Source organism: Tenrec ecaudatus, chromosome 15, assembly GCF_050624435.1.
Source record: "Tenrec ecaudatus isolate mTenEca1 chromosome 15, mTenEca1.hap1, whole genome shotgun sequence".
In the NCBI taxonomy this organism is placed as follows: Eukaryota; Metazoa; Chordata; class Mammalia; order Afrosoricida; family Tenrecidae; genus Tenrec; species Tenrec ecaudatus.
This window is the reverse complement of record NC_134544.1, coordinates 25423570-25443662: the sequence shown is the minus strand read 5'-3', so window position 1 is coordinate 25443662 and position 20093 is coordinate 25423570. Positions and strand designations below refer to the sequence as shown.

Here is a 20093-nt window from a genome sequence, read left to right as displayed (position 1 = left end):
TAATTAAGCCTTGCCTTAAGTGGACTTAATTGATGCCTACTTTAAGAAATCAGGTTTTTCTCTTGTAATGGAAAAGTCTTAAAAGTGTCGGTTAGTAATCAATGACATAAAATAGTTTTGAACACTATTTAAAAAGCTCCAGAAAGGTGCAACGCAAAACCTGCCACCTGGAGTTGATTTCAACTCATAGTGACCCTGAAGGGCAGAGTAGACCTGCGCCCTTGGGTTTCCAAGTTGTCATTCCTAGAACCGACAGACCCATCATTCACCTGGGGCATTTGAACCCCTGACCTTGTGGTCAGCAGCCCACACATGCCCCTGGGGCACCTAGAGGAGGCTGGTCCTGGAACAGAATAGGAGAGAGGGAACTACAATTTTCCTTCACTTTTTTAGCCCAGGAGTGTGCGGATGCTGTTGAAAAGAAATGATCTTTAATATTTAAAAATTCACAAAAACATGCAAAGGCTTTACTGAGATTTGTGGGGTGTTTAGTAACACATGCTACATTGATAATACAATGGAGGCATATCTTTTTAATTCCTTTACCTTTCACATCACATCTAATTTAAAATATGTCCCGCTCAGTTGTAATCTTCCCAAGTCCTAGCATTGTGCCATCACCAGTGTGGGCGCTGATAATTATTAGCTTTCCAGTTTTCAACCTTTGCTTGGGCCTGGGCTTTGGGGAGACTGACCAGAAAGCTCTGAAGAGAGGTGAATTGGATGACTGGGGGTGAATGAATGTACTTCTGAAAAGTGATTATGCAAGGCAGACATATAGGATAATTTTATTGGCCTTTGCAAAAAATGTGTGAAGAAATGGACCACTAATGTCAGATGGATATACTACTTTTAAGAATTTCTTCAAGTTAAGGTTTGCCCATAGAGAACTTTGGATTTGTTTTGCTTGATGGGCTGTGATTGAGTTTCCGGTCTTGCCCCCTGTCATAGGGTGGCTATCGCAGGCCCTTCTTTTGCTCTGGGCCCGGATTAAGGCCTTTGTGTTCCCGCAGGTCAGCCGGCCGGTCTCCTGGCGGGCAGCCATAGTGAAGGCCTGTTGCAGATCGCCTCGGGCCCCCAGCCGGGACAGCAGCAGAATGGATTCACCGGGCAGCCAGCGACTTACCACCATAGTACGTGCACGCTTTTCTCAGTCTTTCGAGTCGTTGCGAAAAACAGGCAGCCTTTGTAAAAGCAAATTAATCCATGTGGGCCTTAATTTTTAGACAGCACTACCACCTGGACGGGAAGTAGAACTGCACCATACACACCTAATTTGCCTCACCACCAAAACGGCCATCTTCAGCACCACCCGCCTATGCCGCCCCATCCCGGACATTACTGTAAGCTCTTGTTTTTGTTGTAAGGGCTTTTTCTTTTTGAGGATTTTTTTTTCTATTTTTTTAAACAAATAGTTTGACATCCTTTATTCATCCTACAATTTATTTCCACTGCGGTTAGTGCTTTTTCGTTGTTTTTTTTTTTTTACAGATGGTATTTTTCATAGTTGTGGTTTTCATTTCTTTGTTTCTGAGGCGTGCTCTTTCTTAAATACATTTACCTCTCCTTTGCTAATGTTTCATTAACACTACATTAATTTCCATTCATTTGTTTGTGTGCTTTGTATATGTTCTTCGACCCCATATGTATCTTGTATCGCCACCCTCAGGGGATGGAAACCCCGTTGGTGCCAAGATCTCAGTGCCCTCACCTCAGGACGTAGCAAACAGGAGACACCGATGTTGAATTTGTTGTTAACCTCTGCAGGCATGGTTGGGAACTGATAACCAGGGCCTGCACTTTCAGGGACAGTGGGCCTATCGGTCACTCGGTCTTAATGAAATCAAGAGGGGAATGCTTTCATATAAATTAAGTCCCTTTCCTTCTCGCTGTAAGACTGCTATCACTGAAGAAAAGGTGCCAACACAGAGAAGGGAACAGAAAATAAGCAATACCTAGAACCCTCCCACCCCGAGATCGCTGCTTTCGGTGCTTTGCCATGTTTTCCTTCCAGTTAGGTAATGGGTATCGGTGGGTCGGGTACTGGGCAAGGGTGGGAATCGTAACAGATTGTGTGTGTGTAGCTATAGGTATTAGTGCATCCTCTCCTTCTTCAGTCAGGCTGTTAGTTTTCTATGTCATAAGAGACTAAGAGGAGGTTTGAAAGGTTTGTGGGGGAAAAATGGAATAAAAAGATAATGGAAATGTCTGCAAGCCCCCTTTATAGTTACTCCTGGCTGACGGAGAGAGTGGAGTGGTTAAGGAAAGATGTGAGACCTGCACCCTGGGCTAGCTCTGTGACCCCTGAGGGGTGACTTCGCCTCCTGAAGCCTCAGGAGTGACTGTTAGCGTACCTGTGTCGAGGTGCTGTGCGAAGTGACTGTCACAATGGAAATCCCGGGGGAGGCTTCGCACCGCGTCCTCCACATGCAGTGCTCTTCTTTACAACAGTGATTATTCTGCTCTGTCGATGTTCCTAATTAATACACCACAGACACTTGTTTTTGGAGTGGAACCAACAGTTTGGATTATTTATTGTACATGGTATACTAAAGTGTATAGTACATATTACGTGAATAATTCCTTTATAATCTACATTTAATAGTGCATGTAAAACAATCTGTAAATTGCTTAATTGTATACCTTACATAACATTCAACTATTAACTACTTTTATTAAATATCTTAAAAAGTAATATATATGTGTATTTGTGTACTATAACCATTAAGTAATTTCAATTAAATGGTTAAGTCGTTAGACAAACTCCTAAGTATGATAGTTGTATTTAAGCAAGGTTTATTAAAAGTTTCAGCAGTGAAAAACTTTTAATAAATAAAAATGGGTTTTTTTATTGTCTTTTCTTCAGGGCCAGTTCACAATGAGCTTGCGTTCCAGCCTCCCATTTCCAACCATCCTGGTAAGTGCAAAATCCTAGTTAAGAATTGGTTCTTCCTGTGTTTAGATTTTCTCTCTGGTAACTGAAGCAGGCATACACCATACGGCTTTTAATATAATTACAGACTACTTGACCTTTTCAGAGAAATACACTCCCTGTGGCATGACTTCATACCTAGTTTAAGAGCAGCTCACACTGAGTAGACACACTGTCAATATTTGATTAATTTTAACTGTCTCCAAAAGAAAAGACTATTTTCAGGGAAAATACCAAATACTGACATTTGTGCATTAGCATTGAGTACATATCCAGAAGAAAACGGATTTTTTGAAATAGAAAGTTACAAAATTGTAGCTAAAAACAAAGGAAGAAATTTGAGTGGATATTGAAAGAAAAGTACCATATATACTCACGTGTAAGCCTAGTTTTCCAGCACATTTTTATGCGGTTTCTGTGGTAAAATTAGGCTTATACTCGAGTATATACGGTAACTCTCTGCACGTAGTTAAAAGATTCAGGAATCCCTGGTTAAATGGGACTGAAAAAGTTTTGTGGGTTATATTATGCTAACACAAATGTGTGAGTCTGGGTACTTTGGAGAAACAAATCCACAGAGACTCATGTATAAGAGAGAGTTGTATATAAAGGGTAAGCGCGCATCAAGAAAACATTCCACCCAGTGCTACCCAAGCCCGCAAGTCCAACATTAACCCATTAACTCATATGTCCAACACCAATCCACAAAGTCCTCCTCCATTTCACAAAACACACACTATGATGCTGACTGCAGGAGGAAAGCCGAATCAGTGAATGTGTGAGCATCTCAGCGCTGGCAGGTGTCTCCACACAGCTGCTCCAGCACCCAGGACTTTATTGGGGTAGGTCCATGTGGCTTCTCCTTGGGGATGTCTTGCAGGAAGTCAGCCTTGCCAGCTGAAGCAGGGAATTGCTAAGGCAGCTGCACCCTGGTCTGACCATCAGAAAGCAAAAGACCGGAGAGATAGAAAGGCGAGGCTCACTGAGCCATTTATCTCTCTGTCCTTCAATTAACCCCACAGGTGTTGATCGGCCCGGTTGACACAATAAACTAACAACAAATAAACAGCTAAATGGTTCCCTCAATTTACAGTTTGTAACTACTTTTCAAGTTATAAAACTAACCCCACTCCCATCCAGTCGATAAAGGCGAGGCAAAGTATCAGAGAAACCAAGCCAAGCTCACTTTTATTGAGTCAATGCTGACTCACAAGGACCCTGTGGAACAGTAGAATTTCCCCGGTGAGTTTTTGAGACTGGGAGTCTTTTTAAAAATTGTTATTATTTTTCAAATAAAATTGGCACATAATTCACTTGTCATGTACTTCTCTAGTCATCTCAAGATGGAAATCTTTATGGGAGTAGAAAGCCCCGTCTTTCTCTCAAAGAGTGGCTGGTGGTTTCAAACTGCTGACCTTGCAGTTAGCAGCCCAACACGTAAATGACGCCACCAAAGTGTAGAACTAAAAGAGAAAAAGGCCAAGATTTTAATATATGGCTCCCCTCCACTTGCGTCACAGCGAGCCTTCTTAGCTTAAAATAAAACATATAAATAACGTTACTTCAACTGATTGCCCAGCTTTTTGCTTTTTCCTAGAATGGTAAACTCAGTTTTCCTCATTAGAAAAAAAACCAAAACCCTCTTGGTTATATAGAATTTCAAGCATATACCAAATAGACTGGAGGAGGGAATGCCCCAATTTTGACTGTTATCAACAGCCAGTCATATTTTGCTCATAAGTGGCCTACATTCCCACTTCTGCCCGATTTGGAAGACAAATAGAAGTATTTCAGTATACATTTTTAAAACATAGGCCTAGTACTCAGAATGGTTAGCAGCCTAACTAATATGCAGTAGTTGAGTATTGGTGATTCAAAACTTTGTATTGCCTTTTGAATAAGCATTTTTATTGAGAAACGTAGCACAGAGAAAAGTATATAAAACAGACACTCAGTGGAATGTGTAGCATCAGAACCTATCCCTGTGTAGCGAACCCCAGACTGAGACTCAGCCTCTTGCCCTGCAAACCCTCCCACCCTACAGCTGGGTGTCGTTTGTTAGCTTAGTGTTTTGTGTTTTTAAAGTGATGAGTACATTCCTAAATTATATAGAGAAGTCCTTCTAACTAAACTTTTTCTTGCTTTTGAAATTACATAAATAGAATCACCGTATCAGGATCTTAATTTGAGTCTACACATGAATAAATTGTGATGAGGAGAGAAATCTAGAGACAGAGAACTTTTACTGGCACTGAGGCGGCTTTGTTGAAAGAGTTGTGGCCCCTGGCAGCTGGGGCTTGGGGTCTCTCCTCTTAGAGCGTGGTGGGCAGTAGTTTGGGGGAACAAAGCTAATTAGCCTGCCCTGGTTGGGATGGTGAGGGGTAGTGGACTCAGCTGTGGGGCCCTCAGTCGTCTCTAGCCATGGGATAGCTTTGTGTCGTCCTTCTACTGTGGGACTGAGACCTACTGACTCAGGTGAGTAGGAATCAGTCACATTAGTGAGCATGGATCAGGTACAGCTGGGGCAGTCTGCATGGATGGAAGCAGGAGAACAGGAGTGGTGTTTCGTAGTGGGGCTGATCCTGAAAGGGCCTTTGTCTGAGTGGTTGTGGGAGGGCATGGGAGAAAGACACGTTTGGGATCAGTCACTGAAACTGAAGTGATTTTGACTGTGAGTATTATTGGATCTCAGTGGAGTTTTGCCACAAGACTCTTCTAACTCGCATCTCTGCTAGGAGAGCTGTCCCCAGTATCTCCCTCGCCAATTTATCCAAGGCTGACCTGGTGATTCTGTTATTTGCCTGCTGAAGAGCTTGAAGTTCACACCCTCTCCTGAGCAGGCAGTTCTGTGCTCTCAGCACATTGCTCCCTGTGCCCCGAGAGCTCTAACCCTCGCCGGCCTGACCCGGTCACCACTCTGGGCTATTTTTGCACGTGCTGCTCAGTGCACATCAATCTGCTATTATTACATTAGTTTTCCAAACCTGTTAGGGGATTGCAATAATGTTTTTCAAAGTGGGGGATACTACCCTGGGGGGGGGGGCGGGCACTAGAATGATCTAGGGGACTGCAACAGAAATGGCTACACCTTATCCAGGACAATGGGCTGTATATAATGGAAAGGGGCTTAATTGCCCAGCAGTAATCTTTTTCCTCTGATAAGGGGGCAACAGGCCACTTAAAATTAGGCACCTGTGAATGTTATCTCACTTGTCTACCCAGGAGTGGCAGAGGCTCAGATCTCCTGACGGGAGAGAGAGAGAGAGAGAGAGAGAGCATTAACCTGTGAACCAGAAATGAAAGCCACATCTCTCTCTCACACCCCTTGGGGCTCGCTTTCTCCCTTCTGCTTCTTAGCTCCTGAGTACTGGTGCTCCATTGCGTACTTTGAAATGGATGTGCAGGTGGGAGAGACATTTAAGGTCCCCTCAAGCTGCCCGATTGTTACTGTGGATGGCTACGTGGACCCTTCGGGAGGAGATCGCTTTTGCCTGGGTCAACTCTCTAATGTTCACAGGACAGAAGCCATTGAGAGAGCAAGGTATGGTGTGTTAGTCTGCGTTGACTAGAGAAACAAATTCATAGACATTCATGTGTATAAGAAAACTTTGTATGACAAAGTAATGGAATGTTAAGAAATCATCCCAGCCCAGTCCAGATCAAGTGCAGAGGTCCGATATTAGCCCATCTGTCCGATTGCTGTTTAGACTCATTCAATGCATTCAATGATGCCGAAATCAGGAAGATCACAGGCCAGTGGGTGGAAAGTCTTATGGATCCAGGGCTCTCCATGTGGCTCCCCCAGCTCCAGGACTCTAGCATAGCTCCAGATGTCTTTGTCAGCAGGAGTGTCTGCCAGGGAGTGAGTGTGTGTCCCGCCTCCAGCAACCTATGTATCTCCTTTAGTACCTCCAAATGAGCTCATCAAGCTGAGACCTGATTGACAGCTAAACCCCACCCTTTCACTCTCCTAGACCAAACTGACAGCAGATTGCGTAACTACCACCTATGGCTAGTTAGATAAGGTGCTCAGGACAGTGGCTTGTATCTGCAGTTATGGGTCTTGATAGAGATCTTGGAGTTCTTGAATGCACAGGGTGGGGGGAGAATATCCTCAAAATTCAAAATTTGTGAGCATTCCATTTTATTTATAGACGTTTCTTATTGAAAACACAGTGATTGAGGGTAGCCTTTACATAATAATTAAAATTTTTTTAAGTTAGTAAAGGTTTTGTGTTTCAGAAAAGTAACCAGATCTTTAGGAACTTAGTTTAGAAATTAATTTTTTCTGAATCTGTATGATCTCTACAGATCACTGTAAGGAACTGATTTTAAAATGAGGACACATGTCTACATTAAGATGTCTCTTAGAGTGTTATTTTTAACATTGGCAACTGATTCCAAAAGGGGGGACCTAAACCAATGTCTGTGGAACTGGCTCTGACTGATGACAGCCCCACTTGGGCAGGGTTAGGACTGAGTTCCTAAGCTCGTCCCTCCCGGCTGTGGCCTTTTGGAAGCACACAGCAGCGCAGCCTTTCTTCTGAGACAGACACGTCTGCCTGTGCTTGTCACCGACCCTTCCTTCAGCATCCTGCTGTTTGGAGCCCAGGCTCTCCGGGGCAGCTGGCTGCAATAAAACCCCCTCGCTTTCAGGCTTACAAACTGCATGAACCAATGGAAGTGCAGACATGCTTTAATTCTTACCTCGCGACCAGCCAGCAATCATGGGCATAAAAACACGAGTCAGCAAAGGGTTAACACTTAACCACCACCACCACCACCCCTTTTTTTGAATAGTCATTATGTTGTATAGCCCAAAATGTCAGTTAAAAGTTTGTGTACTTGAGTATAGGGAGTACATGATATTAACTCTTTAAGGATTGTGTGTGTATAAAAACAGGTAATCTTACAGTCACTAACTGTGACTTTGACATACTGCTTGATCTCTGCACCAGTGCCGTCTTAATGGAACTTGCCTGTAAGTCGTCCCCTGTAGCGTGGCTGTAGCCGTGAGCCATACTTCCCTGAGCTGGAGCATGGGCACGGCACCACGTAGCTCTTCGCGCTGAGAAGGTGGGAGAGCGCGTGTCAGAGGCTGCTGGTACCCAGCGAGAGCTACACAGGACTGGGCTTCTAGAAGCAGGTGGAGAAGTGGAATTGGAAGAGAATTGAGTTTTTCTGTGAACTTCCTGATGATTCCCTATATACAGATAGAAAATAAAAACAAGAAAATGTATCAAAATCTTGATAAGGCATGTCTTGTTTCTAGTGTGTGTGATGTCCCTTCTAGTTTTTCAACATCGGCAAGTTATATAACCTGAACTACAATCTATGTTTTATATTTGGCAATTGAAATTTATTCTCTTCCTTTTTCCCTAAGGTTGCACATTGGCAAAGGTGTGCAGCTGGAATGTAAAGGTGAAGGTGATGTTTGGGTCAGGTGCCTTAGCGACCACGCGGTCTTTGTACAGAGCTACTACTTAGACAGAGAAGCCGGACGTGCACCTGGAGATGCTGTGCACAAGATCTACCCAAGTGCATATATAAAGGTTAGTTGGACGTTTCCTTCCGTATCGTAGACCTGGGAGGCTCTGTTTGCTGGGGAACAGACGGGACAGGAGGTCGGAGGAATCGGCAAATGCTTCCTGTATATTAGGTGATCAGAGATTATGTTTGAGTATAAAACACGTTTTCTAGGCCTCACAGATGCGATCCATTATCTGGTTTTGTGAGTGCATTCATCCCTAGTGTTTTACTAAAACATTGTAGAGTTTAATACAGAGGCTCTAAAAGAAAATGCCTATTTAATGAAACCACCAGCTCTGTATATGCAATTCAGAAGATCAGGTTCTTGAATTTTCTCTTAACCAGTCTTTATAATTCTATGGATGAATAATTCTAAAATTAATCCCTCCCCTTAAAACCTGCCCATTGTTGGGTTGAAAATTGAGCCACAGGAGTGCAGAGTTCAGTCCAGACTTGAAGATGTGACTAAGGACCGCAGACTAGGGGCTTCCACTCATCTCTGGTCACAGTAACCCTCGTCTTTTCAACTTTGGGTTTCGCTCCACATTGTACTCCACTCTGACCCCCCGCAGAGCCGTGGGCATTGGGAGCCAAGGACTCTCGTTCTGGTCTCAAGCTTGTGGAGGTCAATGTTTTCATGGTCCCCCAGTCGACTGGACTCACTGTTTCCATGTGTCTTTGACTGGCTCCAGGTCTCTTCCTGCTGGAGAGGGAGTTTATACCTTAGATGACTGCTCAGCAACTTTGAAGACCCCAGACACCACTCCCCAGAGCAGGACGGAGAACATTGTCTTTGTGCACTGGGTTATGTCACCTGACCGTGGGGTCTTCCCAGGCTATGATCCTAAGCCCCCAGGCTCCAGGGCTTGTTCCCTGAAGGTGTTTGCTTATGTCTGGGAAGTTTTCATAACTTTGCCCCCTTATATGCTTCACCATATTCATTGATATATTTACAGCATAAGTAAGTACACATGTAGAATAGCCTCTGTCAAACCTGTGGTCGATTCCTGGCATTATCTCCCTGTCCACGCTCCTTCCTGTGGCCATTCTGTTGGGTGAGGTCTTCCCAGAGGTCCCAGGCCAGGGAGGAAGTTCTGACTCTGTAGGACTTTAGGGAAGCCCTCATGGGGGTTGTGATCCCAGGACCCGACACTGTTGTATGCTCTGGTCTCCATTCCTGGAGGACTGAGTGGATTGGTCAGGGACTACATGTGTATCTGTCTTAACAAACTCCTTCATCCTCAGAGGTGGGGCCAGGTTAAGACGTCCCCTTCCCCCAGTGCTAATTAGGACCGTCAGTGTGAGGCACTGGGCATCAGATCGAGAAAGGAGTCAGCAGGAACATTCCTCTTGTTCTGCATCTTCTTTGTACAGGTCTTCGACTTGCGCCAGTGTCACCGTCAGATGCAGCAGCAAGCGGCCACTGCTCAGGCTGCAGCTGCCGCCCAGGCAGCCGCTGTGGCGGGAAACATCCCGGGCCCAGGATCAGTCGGTGGGATCGCCCCAGCTATCAGTAAGTGTGCCTTGGAGTTTTTCTGTTTAATGTGTGCTAGTTGGTGTTTTGCCTTGATGCGCCCAGGCGGTTAGTTCCTCTAAGCTACAAGAGAAAGGCACGTGCTTTATCTGGGACGGCGGTCTTGAACACGTGGCACTTCTGCTGGAGCAGTTGCCCTTTGCCCAGGACCCAGCGTTCCTCGTTGTATCGCAGAGGGCATGCGGGCTAAAGGAGAGGAGGGCTTCCTGGTAGATTCCTGTGGCCCACTTGCCTGTTTTTTGTTGCAAGTTTGCTAAGTGTGGAGCGAAACTTGCAGTGAGGGTGGTATTTTGATCATCTGTAGACGGTTAATCTGAGGTTGAAATGAACTGTGCGCCAGGGTTCACACTGATGGGGCATTTTTACTGCGGCGTTAAGCTCCTGACTCTAGGCTTTTATGATGGAAACACGCGGCACCATCTTCCACGTCTGAAGGCTTAGCTAGGGACTCAGTCCACCCCTGTTCTTAAGCCTCGTCAGTGTGGTAAGCAGATCACACTGGCTCAGGAAACTGCAGTGGCCCTGCTGGTTCTCTTCAGTACATGCAAGCTCCTGCCCTAGTTCCCTGTGCTGTTGATGAATGCAAACCGGCTCTCTGTGACTTGTGTGTCCTGACTGAACAGCTACATGCTAGCGTCGCCGGTGGCGGGTGGTGGGGAGGAGGGAGGTTGTTCCGTTCAGGAGTTTACAGTCTAGAGGTAGATAACAACAGGCTCCCCTTGAGAGTTGATCTTTTTAAAAGTGTGGGCATCTAAAACCAGGACTAGCGAGTTTTATGTCGCTAACACGCTTGTACGAAAGCGTCTGCAAGGCTTAGTGAGTTTCTCATTTTCAGCTGCTGCCCCTCTGAGTAGTAGGAGCGCTCTCAGTCTCTGCTGCATGCACCATGGGGCTTTCCCAGAAGGCTGAGGGGAACCAAGAGTGGTCACTGTCCTGTCTCTCCTCATGTCTCACTCGGAGCGAGGCTGTGTAGACAGCGAGTCAGGCTCTTAGAATCAGCCTGTGGACACTGATGCCCTGCAATATTACTGTTTCTTGTCCCGTCCCCTCCACTTCTACAGCAAAGCCCAGGCGGGGGCTGGTGGAGTGTCGCAGTTTACGGTAGTAGCTAAAGGACACACATAGGACATAGCCTAAAGTTGTTTGTGCCTGTTGACAGAGTTTAGATCTGCAGTTGCTTCTTGGCCTTTTGGCAGTGAGGTAGTGAAGTGATGTGCAGAGAAGGAAGACGAGGGAAAAAGCTGGTCACTTGATCCACATGGGAACATGGGCAAGATGGAGACAGCCCAGCCGGTGTCTGACGGTGGTGTCTCGATCTTTCCTGTTAGGTCTGTCCGCGGCGGCTGGCATCGGTGTGGATGACCTGCGTCGCCTGTGCATCCTCAGGATGAGTTTTGTGAAAGGCTGGGGACCCGATTACCCCAGGCAGAGCATCAAGGAGACCCCCTGCTGGATCGAGATCCACTTGCACCGGGCCCTGCAGCTACTGGATGAAGTCCTCCACACCATGCCCATTGCCGACCCCCAGCCGCTCGACTGAGGCCGAGTGTGCGTGAGGGCCACCCGCCCACCCACCGTTTGGGTCCCTGTTGCTGCCAGGAGAGTGGACTCTGGAGTATAATCCTGTTTATAATCTGAAGATCTGTTTCACTTTTGTTTGCTTTATCTTTTCATCAAGGGTTGAAAAATGGGTTTGCTGCCTTGCTCCTAGCAGAGAGAAACTGGATTAAAACAAAAAACAATTCTTTTTTCCCCCCTCTCTATTTAGAACTTTTCAGGCATGGCACAGAGCTTGAAGATCAGGAAAAACACATTCTTTACCAAATCTTCACCAGTTACGTATGAAGGAGTCATTCCAATGCTGGAAAATGTAGCCCTTTCAGATGTATTAGAGCCTTTTATATGCAGAACATTAGTGTGTGTTATTCTCCAGAATAAATTTCATACTGCTGGTTTTAAATGCAGAGAAGTTCTCAAAGTTAATTCACCTATGCTAATCTGTATGCAAGCTGTTATTGTTGAATATCACTTTACTCCAAAATATTGTGCCATGTGGGTGAGTTAATTTTCCCCAAAGCAACTTTACTCTGTTTTTAAAAAATATGACAGCAATGTATTATAACCTTTTCTCCAAAAAAACCTTATATTTTTTGGCAAGTTAAACTAGAGAGGATGATTTTGATTCAGGTTGTCTTGCAACTTCAGTTTTATTTTTGCCAAGACAGAAACACTAACCTTTGTGTCTATTGAGAATTCCTTGAAACGACCAGACCAAACAAAGGAGTGACATTTGAAGTTCCACGTGTTGGCCCCACCAGGTAACTGAGTGCTCACCAAGCAGGGCTGCTTCTGCCCTGTGACACCGTCGATAGTCTGCTGTGTCTGGGCTGGAAGCTGGTGACTAGGCACCCTAGAAGAAGCACTTCTTCCCCTCACTGATTCATGAAGAAAGGTATTTTGTATTTTTTAAAAGCAGTGCCAGTCCACTTTGTGGCTCACTGTTCTGCAAAGGCGGCGGTGAGGCAAGGAATCATGAGTTTTTTTTGGAAACTGCTGAAGTCGACGTCAGATGCCGTGCAGAACAGTGGAACATTGCGGTTCACAATAGGTAGTTTGGATATTTTTGTACTTGGTTTGATGTGATTTTTTTCATATACTGTTTAAATCATGTATGTTATGACATTGTTTAAAATTCAGTTTTTGTATTTTGGGGCAAGACTGCAAACTTTTTATATACCTTTTGGTTAATCTAAGCTCCTATCAATTGGCAGTGACGTTGTACGGAGCCTCTCAGTAGACACTTGCAGATGTATTGACTGTACAACAGACACAGTATGTATGCTTTTGACCTAGCTAGTAGCCTAAATAAAACGGAATCTCAGCATACCAAGCGGAATTCTAGGCTTGATTTTTAAGCTGTTTTGTTTTCCCGTGCCCTCCGCAGTCCAGTCTCAGGATGGCAGGCAGCATGGCTGGGAAGCCTCCTCCCTCGCCTCCCGCCCGCACTTCCCAGGGCCTCCCGCGGGGCTGGGGCGGGGTGGGCTTCACTGACAGACAAACGATTGCTTACCAGATGAAGAGCGTGAAACACGACCCAGGAGTATCTTTCCGAGGCTTTTTCTGGTGGGCTTGGAGGATCTTTATAAAAGGAAGGGTTTTTAAGGTGTGTGAGAAGGTCGAGGGAGAAGCACTGGACACCTGGTGGCCATGGCGTTTTACTGTACTCAGCAAGTGTTCTCCTTCCTTGCTGTGCAGCGTTCGTTCCACGGTGAAGCCAGAGGACCCCAGACCTGCCGGTGGCTGCAGCTGAAGAACCGAGCTTGAGTCCGGCTTCCTTCCGTGTCTTCGGTTTTTACAAGAACTTTTCTACCAACTCATTTGTACTCTGAAGTGTACTTACACATACATTGGCTTGAAAGAACTAGTTTTAACTGGTCCCATTGCGGCGTGGGCTTGATTGGCAGCTTGAAAGCTAAACTTTCTTTTGTAGAAGTTATTTGACTGACGAGTGACGGGGGAAGCGTTTTGGAACAGGCAGCGTCTCGCCGCTTCTGTGCGATGCGCATGGATCATGGCCCTTTTCTGCTCTCAGCGAGGTTCTCTGGCTTAATCACCAGGGAAGGGTGTGGCGAATCTTCAGTAAAAACCTCTCTGTGGTCAAGCCATCTGGACGGATGGATTTCTGCCTCTCACAAACCATACTGACTGCTTGCTTTGTATTGCTGTGTAGATTCTGTGCATGCTTGTGAAAAACATCTCATATGCGACGATCAGTGCTTCTTGAGAGCTTCGCTGCTACATCTGAGTTTGTTTGGTTTTATAGGAGTGCCGTCTTTAACAAGTAAGACTGGGACCCACGAGGCTTGATGCCGCTTGACGCTTCTAGGTCCACTTGCCCTGTAGTTCTTGGAGTCTGATGAACTTGAGGGTGGGGCTCCAGGTGGGCTTTCTCGAGCTAACTCCTGTCGCTAAGGCTTTCAGACAGGTGGTGGATTTTGGTGAGAGCGGACCGAGGTGAGGCACTTGGAGGCCCACCGCACTTCCGGCCAGTGCCTCCAGTGTCTCATCACGGGGGCGCCTTCCTGGGGTGGCCACCACAGAAAGGTGTCGACTCTTCCTTCTACTATACTGAACTGCACTTAACTCACTGCCACCCAGTCAGTCAGGACTCACAACGACCCTGTAGGACGGGGCAGCACTGCCCTGGGAGTTTCTGACACCGCGACTCGTCATGGGAGTAGAAAGCCTCTTTCTTCCAGAGCTGGTCTGGTACTCTGATGATAAAGACCACTGCCAGATGACTTGTGTTGTTTTATAAAAACATGACTCCTTTGTAGTGCCCTAAGCCCCCAGTACCCCATCGGAGGCTCCCATTCCTGCTGTAAGTACCACGGGCTTCCCAGTCAGCTGGGTAAACCAGACGTACACAAGTTGTGTGCATTTCAAAGTTTAAAAACCGCTTAGTTTGTGGGGGGTGGGGTGGTGTTAAGGGGGCATTTGCCATAAAAAACTGGAGGGCAATGTAAACATGTTTCTGTCATCTCTCTTCCAGATGTGACTCTGTTGTTATTCTAGAAGCTTATTCTAGGTGTGGAAGGCGAGCCGCAGCTCTGTTGTCAGCTGTGCCAGTTGGGGGGGGGGGGCAGGAGAGCTGTACAGTCCCCCACAGTGCTCCCTAGGTCTCCCTGGGCTGCAGACTGAAAGGTCGGGTGCTGCTGTTCCTGGGTTGGCGGAATTCACCGAATCAGTAGTTCCTCAGCGGGTATTTTATGTGAAGTGACTTTGTTGAGAGCCCTTTGGAAGAAGCAGGATGTAAACAATCATGTCTATAGTGTTTGCCCTTCCTTGTTCATTAGGTCATTTTACTGGCATTGCAGTTAATGGTAGCTGATTGGCAAAGGGGAGCATTTAGGTGTTGAGGCGATGATTCTGTGGGAGTCACTCCGTTGGGAGCATCAGTCAGCTGCTCTGTGGGTGGAAGGGGGGTGATGGCAGGGGAGATCTTGCTGTTTTGGTGCTAAAGACAGATAACTTAACAGTGGTCTCCTTACTTAGTCTACCTTGGCAAGATTGAATCTTTTATGTAGAGTTTCCATCTTTTCTGACAATGAAGCAGTTTTCTTTTCTCTTGTAAGACACCAGGAAGGAGGTAAGAAGTTAGAGGCTGGCCTCCTAGCAGGGAGTCCTCTGTCTCACCCCTACGTCCCTACCTCCCACTTGTCCTGGGCCTGCTGGGGTGCCATCTGGGGCCTCCAGGATCAGTATGGGATGAAGTGTCCCATGGAACCCACACTTGCCTATTGAGGCACTAAAACTCCCATCATTGTAGCCATTTTGGATGGTGTTATTTAATATGTCAGAGAATATTGTAGGTGTGACCTTGGTGTGAGAGAGAGGGGTGGGTGGGCAGGAGGTGGGCGTTAGCTGTCTTTGTTGACCTCAGGGGTTGCTGAGACAAGCAGGACCCTGGCCTTTCCTAAAGGCTCCCGGACTCTGGGTTTGAGTGTGTTTTTTAGCATCTCCCGACCCCACTCTGCGACAATGACCACTTCATGTGTGGTGGTTACAGCATCTCCCCAAATGTCTTCGTCTCCCTCTTCTGATGTCACTATTTCTATTGGCTTCAGCACAGCAACCAGGTAACCAAACTCAAGCAATGTTTGTGAAAAACGCAAATGGAAACTGGGGGGCAGAACCCAAGAAAGTGGACTGACTGTCAAGTGTTGGAAAGGGCCTCTGCCCTGTGGCAGTTGGCATTCAGAGTGCCCGCTTAGAGGGCTTTCTTGTTGGGCTGCAGGCAGTCCTGGTGGAGCGAGCAGTGAGCAAGCATCAGTGCCGCTGCCTGTGAGGTGCTCATGACGGCCCTAAGTTCCATGGAGGGAAACACTGCCCGGGCCCGTGCCCTCCGCACCATGCGGGAGCACCTCGTAGGAGGCCCTCGCTGCAGCTGCTGGGAGAAGCCATCCTGGGATGGTCTGCCTCTGCTTGGCTCCGCCCCTGCTTTGCCAAGCACGTGCTCCTCCTGGCGGCATTTTCCCCATTCTCGCTTCTGAGGAGCGTTCTCACGTCTGCTGGCACTTCTTCAGCGTCTTCTCCTTCGCGCTTCCTCATCCATCCTCCAGTGTGAGGCCATCAAAAATCCCATGGCTTAGGCCAGCCGCACCTTCATGCTCAAACGAATCTTTGCTTTTAATGCCCCCCAGAGGCCCTTGGCCACAGAGTTGCCCTGCGGCTCCTCGCATACAAACGGGGCTTGTCAGGGTGGTCAGAGTCCCCGCGTTAACCCAAGGAGGCAGGGCCATTGTCCAGAGGACACCAGCCAGAAAGAAAGCAAAAAACCACCGCCACAAACAAGCAAAAACGCTCCTGTGTGGATGGCAAGAGGGTAGGTTTGGGTTTTGCTTGACTGTCCTCTCTCTAGCTCTGACTTCTGGCTGTCTCTGCTCCGCAGACACCATTGACCTCTAGGTGCCTTTTTTGTGATTTGGGGGGGGGGGGGAGAGTCTGACTGATCGCTCTCCCCTTCCAAGGAACAGCTTCAGGAACTGCTGTTTCCGGTGGAGGGGGGGTGTTTACTATCAGACTTGAACGAAGGAGGGCTTTCTGCCTGTCTGTCGAAGTCCTGGAAGGACTGGCGGACAACTGGTGAAGACAATCATTTCTCTGGGGTGGGGCTGTTCCCTTTCATTGTAGGCCTGCTTCTCACCAGGCCGCACAGCTAGTGTTGGCGTCCAGCCTGAAACAGGGTTGGGGCTAGTGCCCAAAGGTGGTAGGTAGTCTGGTCAGAGCTCCGCTTCTCATTTGCTGTGATTGTTGAGCACATTCGTTTACTTGGCTCATCTGTGAAGCGAGGGAGGTGGAGCCGACAAGTCCTCGCTGCTCTGCCGCTCTAAGTGGCGCTGCCCTCCAGGCAGCCATTTCTGGAGTCTTCCCTGCCTTGGCTCTGCTGGTCAGGGCTCTTTCGTCATTTCCACGCTGTGCAAAGGAAACTAGGTGTGACATTTTTTTTTACTGTTCTCCTGCCGACAAGAAGTTACATAATGCGACCTTTAGCCTTCATTTTAACCAAAGGCCTAACACCCTCATGGGGACTACAAGAAATATTTTTTTAAAAAAGAAGAAGAAGGGTGGGGGTGGGAACCGTCAGTGAGTTTTGCAGCATCTCTATTGAAAGTGTCTGCAGGCCTTTTTGAAACCATGCATGCTGTCCAGCTCTCTGTTTGTGTGACTGACACCTGCTGAGGGCCGTGTTTGGGAATTTGTCTTTTTTTCCGAGTAAAATGGGTTGAAAAACCTTCTTGTCCGTGCCTAGTGATGTTAGAGGTCGTTACTTTGGCTCTTTGGCTTCTTACCCGTCTCTCCCTGGCTCCGGACAGCGGGGGTTAATGGTTTTGTGTGACTCCAGAAATCTCCCTGCGTGGATGACTATTACCTTTCCCATGGGCACTTTTTAGACCCCTGTTGGTGAGAAGGCTTTGGGCTGGAGTTTACCTTTTAGAGTTCTCTTCCAGCGTACCCTTGGTCTGGCCGTGTGTCGTGGGCGAACTGGACTCCCGAGGGGGCTCTGGGAAGTCTGAGCTGGAGGGGAAGGGCCGTGGCCAAGACTGCTTGTCATGCAAGAAGGACTCACGGGCTTGGATTGGTCAAAAGCTATAAACAGTTTGCAAACTTCCTCCAAGAGTTGGGTCCTGGCCGGCGCCTTGGACATGTGATTTAAGGACTGAGAACAAAGGCTTGTGGGTGATGCAAACCGGGGGTGGGGTGGGGGGGTGAGGAGTCGAGGTTGGAAGAGGGCGCTGGGGACTGATTGGGTGCTGTGGGGAACTTGGCCATGCCTGGGTCCCTGAGGAGAAGCTGCCCTTGGCTCCTTGTCACCAGAGGCTCTGGTAGCCCCTCTGGCGTTCTGTACACCTTTGCCTGGTGGACATTTGTGGCTGAAACACGTAGTTGAACCTTTGCTGAGAACTCTGTAACAACACAGTATGTTTTTGATTAAAAGAGAAAGCCAATGAACTGCTTGCTGTGCTCATTCTTTTTCATCAGCATGGGGATGGATGCCCAGGGTCAGGAAGACCTGCAGTCACTTCCTCCGCCCACTGGAGGCCACCATCTTTTGTCACTGCTGCGTGGCCATGGAAATGGCGACCCTGGAGGAACTTTTTCCATTTCTGAAGGGGAGGGTGAAATGGGCATGGTTGGAGGCCAGGTGGGTGCTGGGCAGCAGTGAGAAAGCCTCGGGGCTGCTTCAAGAAGGTGTGGGGGTTAGATGAGGCAGTTTTGTGGTAAAACCAAATCTGCGGCCACTTCCTGGATTCTGACTAATGAACTCTAGATTTTAACTTCTGTACAGGATGTCCAAGGCTCGGAACTCTCAGCAGCCGAGCACTTTAACCACGGTGCCACAAGGGCGCCGTGATTCTATGGCAGCGGCTTCCAAGAGCACAGCCTAAGGATCCTGGTGCCCGATGGAGCTGTTAAACCGTGCTCACCTGGTGGCCAGTGGACCGCTTCCAGGCCTGGGGGCGGGGCCTTGGCGGGGAACCAGCTCTTGGGGGCGGAGCCTCGGCGGGGAACCAGCCCTGGGAGGAAGGGCAGCTGTAGATCTCTGACTCCACTCTGCCCTTGACCTTCAGTGCGTTGTGCCTTGCTCTCACTTTTCATCTCTTCTCCCTCCCTTCCCCCTCCCTCAGTAACCTCAGAAGTCAGACCAACCCCTCCGCCCCCCACGCCTGTGGTGAGTCAGTGCCCTCAGCCCCTTCTCCAAAAGAAAACTACTTCCGGCTGAATTTTTGGAGCGGGCAGCCACCCCTGTGTTTGTGATGCTGGCTGTTGGGTCTTCGACAGACGGACCTGCTGGGTTCTGAAAACTCAGTTCAACAAATGCAAACCCAGATGTGCCAAGGAGACCTGGTAGTGCAGCAGTCAAGCTCCGGTTGCAAACGGAAAGATTGGCGTTAGACCCCGCCAGCCACTCTACGGGACCAGGAGGCGGCAGGCCACGGCTGTAGACCGGCCCTCTTGGGAAGCCATGGGCACGTCTGCCCTTCTCTGCAGGGTGGCTGTGAGTCAGCGGAGACCCTGTGGCCTGAGACGGGGTTTGGGCATATGGACTGTGCCGGGTGCTGTGGGGCCCATTTCAACTCACCCCAGTGTCGGGTTCCCAAGACTGAAGATCTTTACAGAAGCAGGCAGCCTCCGCTTTCTCTGGAAAAGAGGCTGGTGGGATTCAACTGTTGACCTTGTGGTTAGCACACCAGTGCTTAATCCTCAGTGCCACCAGGGGTCCTTGTAGCTTTTATTTAACTCACTGCCACTGAGTCAATTCTGACTCATAGTGACCCTATAGAACAGTCTTAAAACTGCCCCTGGGTGGGGGGTTCCCAGACTAACTATTCACGAGAGTAGACTCACCTTTCTCCCAAGGAGCGGCTGGTGGTCTTGAATCCTTGCTATTATGGTAACAGCCCAACCCATAACCCCCTATGCCTTCAGAACCTGTTTAGGCACTTTAAATTGCACCTGCTTCCTGGTTGGGAGAAAAAGGGTGTGGCAGCTACATCATCTGGTGTTAGAGAGGAGAGTCAAAGGGTGGAGTTTGGCCTGTCAATCAAGTCGCCGCTTAATGACCTCATTTGGAGGCCCTAAGTAGATAATAGCCTGTTGGAGGGCGGGACACAGGCTCACTCCTTGCGAGACACTTCTGATGAGAAGCCACATGGAGCTACACTGATGCGGCCAGAGCCCTGGAGCTGGAGGAGCCACGTGGGAGACCCCTGCCAGCATTGAGATGCTTCCACCGCTACTGGATCCACAAGACTTTGCACCCAGTGGCCTGTGGTCCTCCTGCATTCGGCATCATTGCATGTGTTGCATGAGTCTGAAGCGGACTTTATGGTATCGGACATAAGAGCTAATATCGGATTTGTGGACTTGATCTGGACTGGGATGGGATGTTTTCTCAATATTCAATTGCTCTTGTATGTAAAGCTCTTTCAGTCTAGAGAACATAGGCAAGAATGTGCTGGGTGCTAATTAGGTAACCATCTAATGATCAGACCTAGATGGAAGATATATATAGAAACAATAGCTTCACATGCT

The 20093-nt window shown here is 47.9% G+C and overlaps 1 protein-coding gene across 2 annotated transcripts in view; it reads left to right on the top strand.

Annotated features, from left to right (window-relative positions):
• SMAD4 (SMAD family member 4) overlaps nucleotides 1–12881 on the top strand; it is a 39397-nt gene extending 26516 nt beyond the window's left edge. For both annotated transcript variants that reach the window (XM_075532556.1, XM_075532557.1), the window contains exons 6-12: nucleotides 1014–1133; nucleotides 1227–1343; nucleotides 2867–2917; nucleotides 6290–6473; nucleotides 8316–8484; nucleotides 9836–9974; nucleotides 11324–12881. In XM_075532556.1, coding sequence (XP_075388671.1) covers nucleotides 1014–1133; nucleotides 1227–1343; nucleotides 2867–2917; nucleotides 6290–6473; nucleotides 8316–8484; nucleotides 9836–9974; nucleotides 11324–11535 — 992 coding nt within the window. In that variant the 3' untranslated portion in view covers nucleotides 11536–12881. The remainder of the gene's footprint in view (nucleotides 1–1013; nucleotides 1134–1226; nucleotides 1344–2866; nucleotides 2918–6289; nucleotides 6474–8315; nucleotides 8485–9835; nucleotides 9975–11323) is intronic.
• Nucleotides 12882–20093: the final 7212 nt, after the last annotated feature.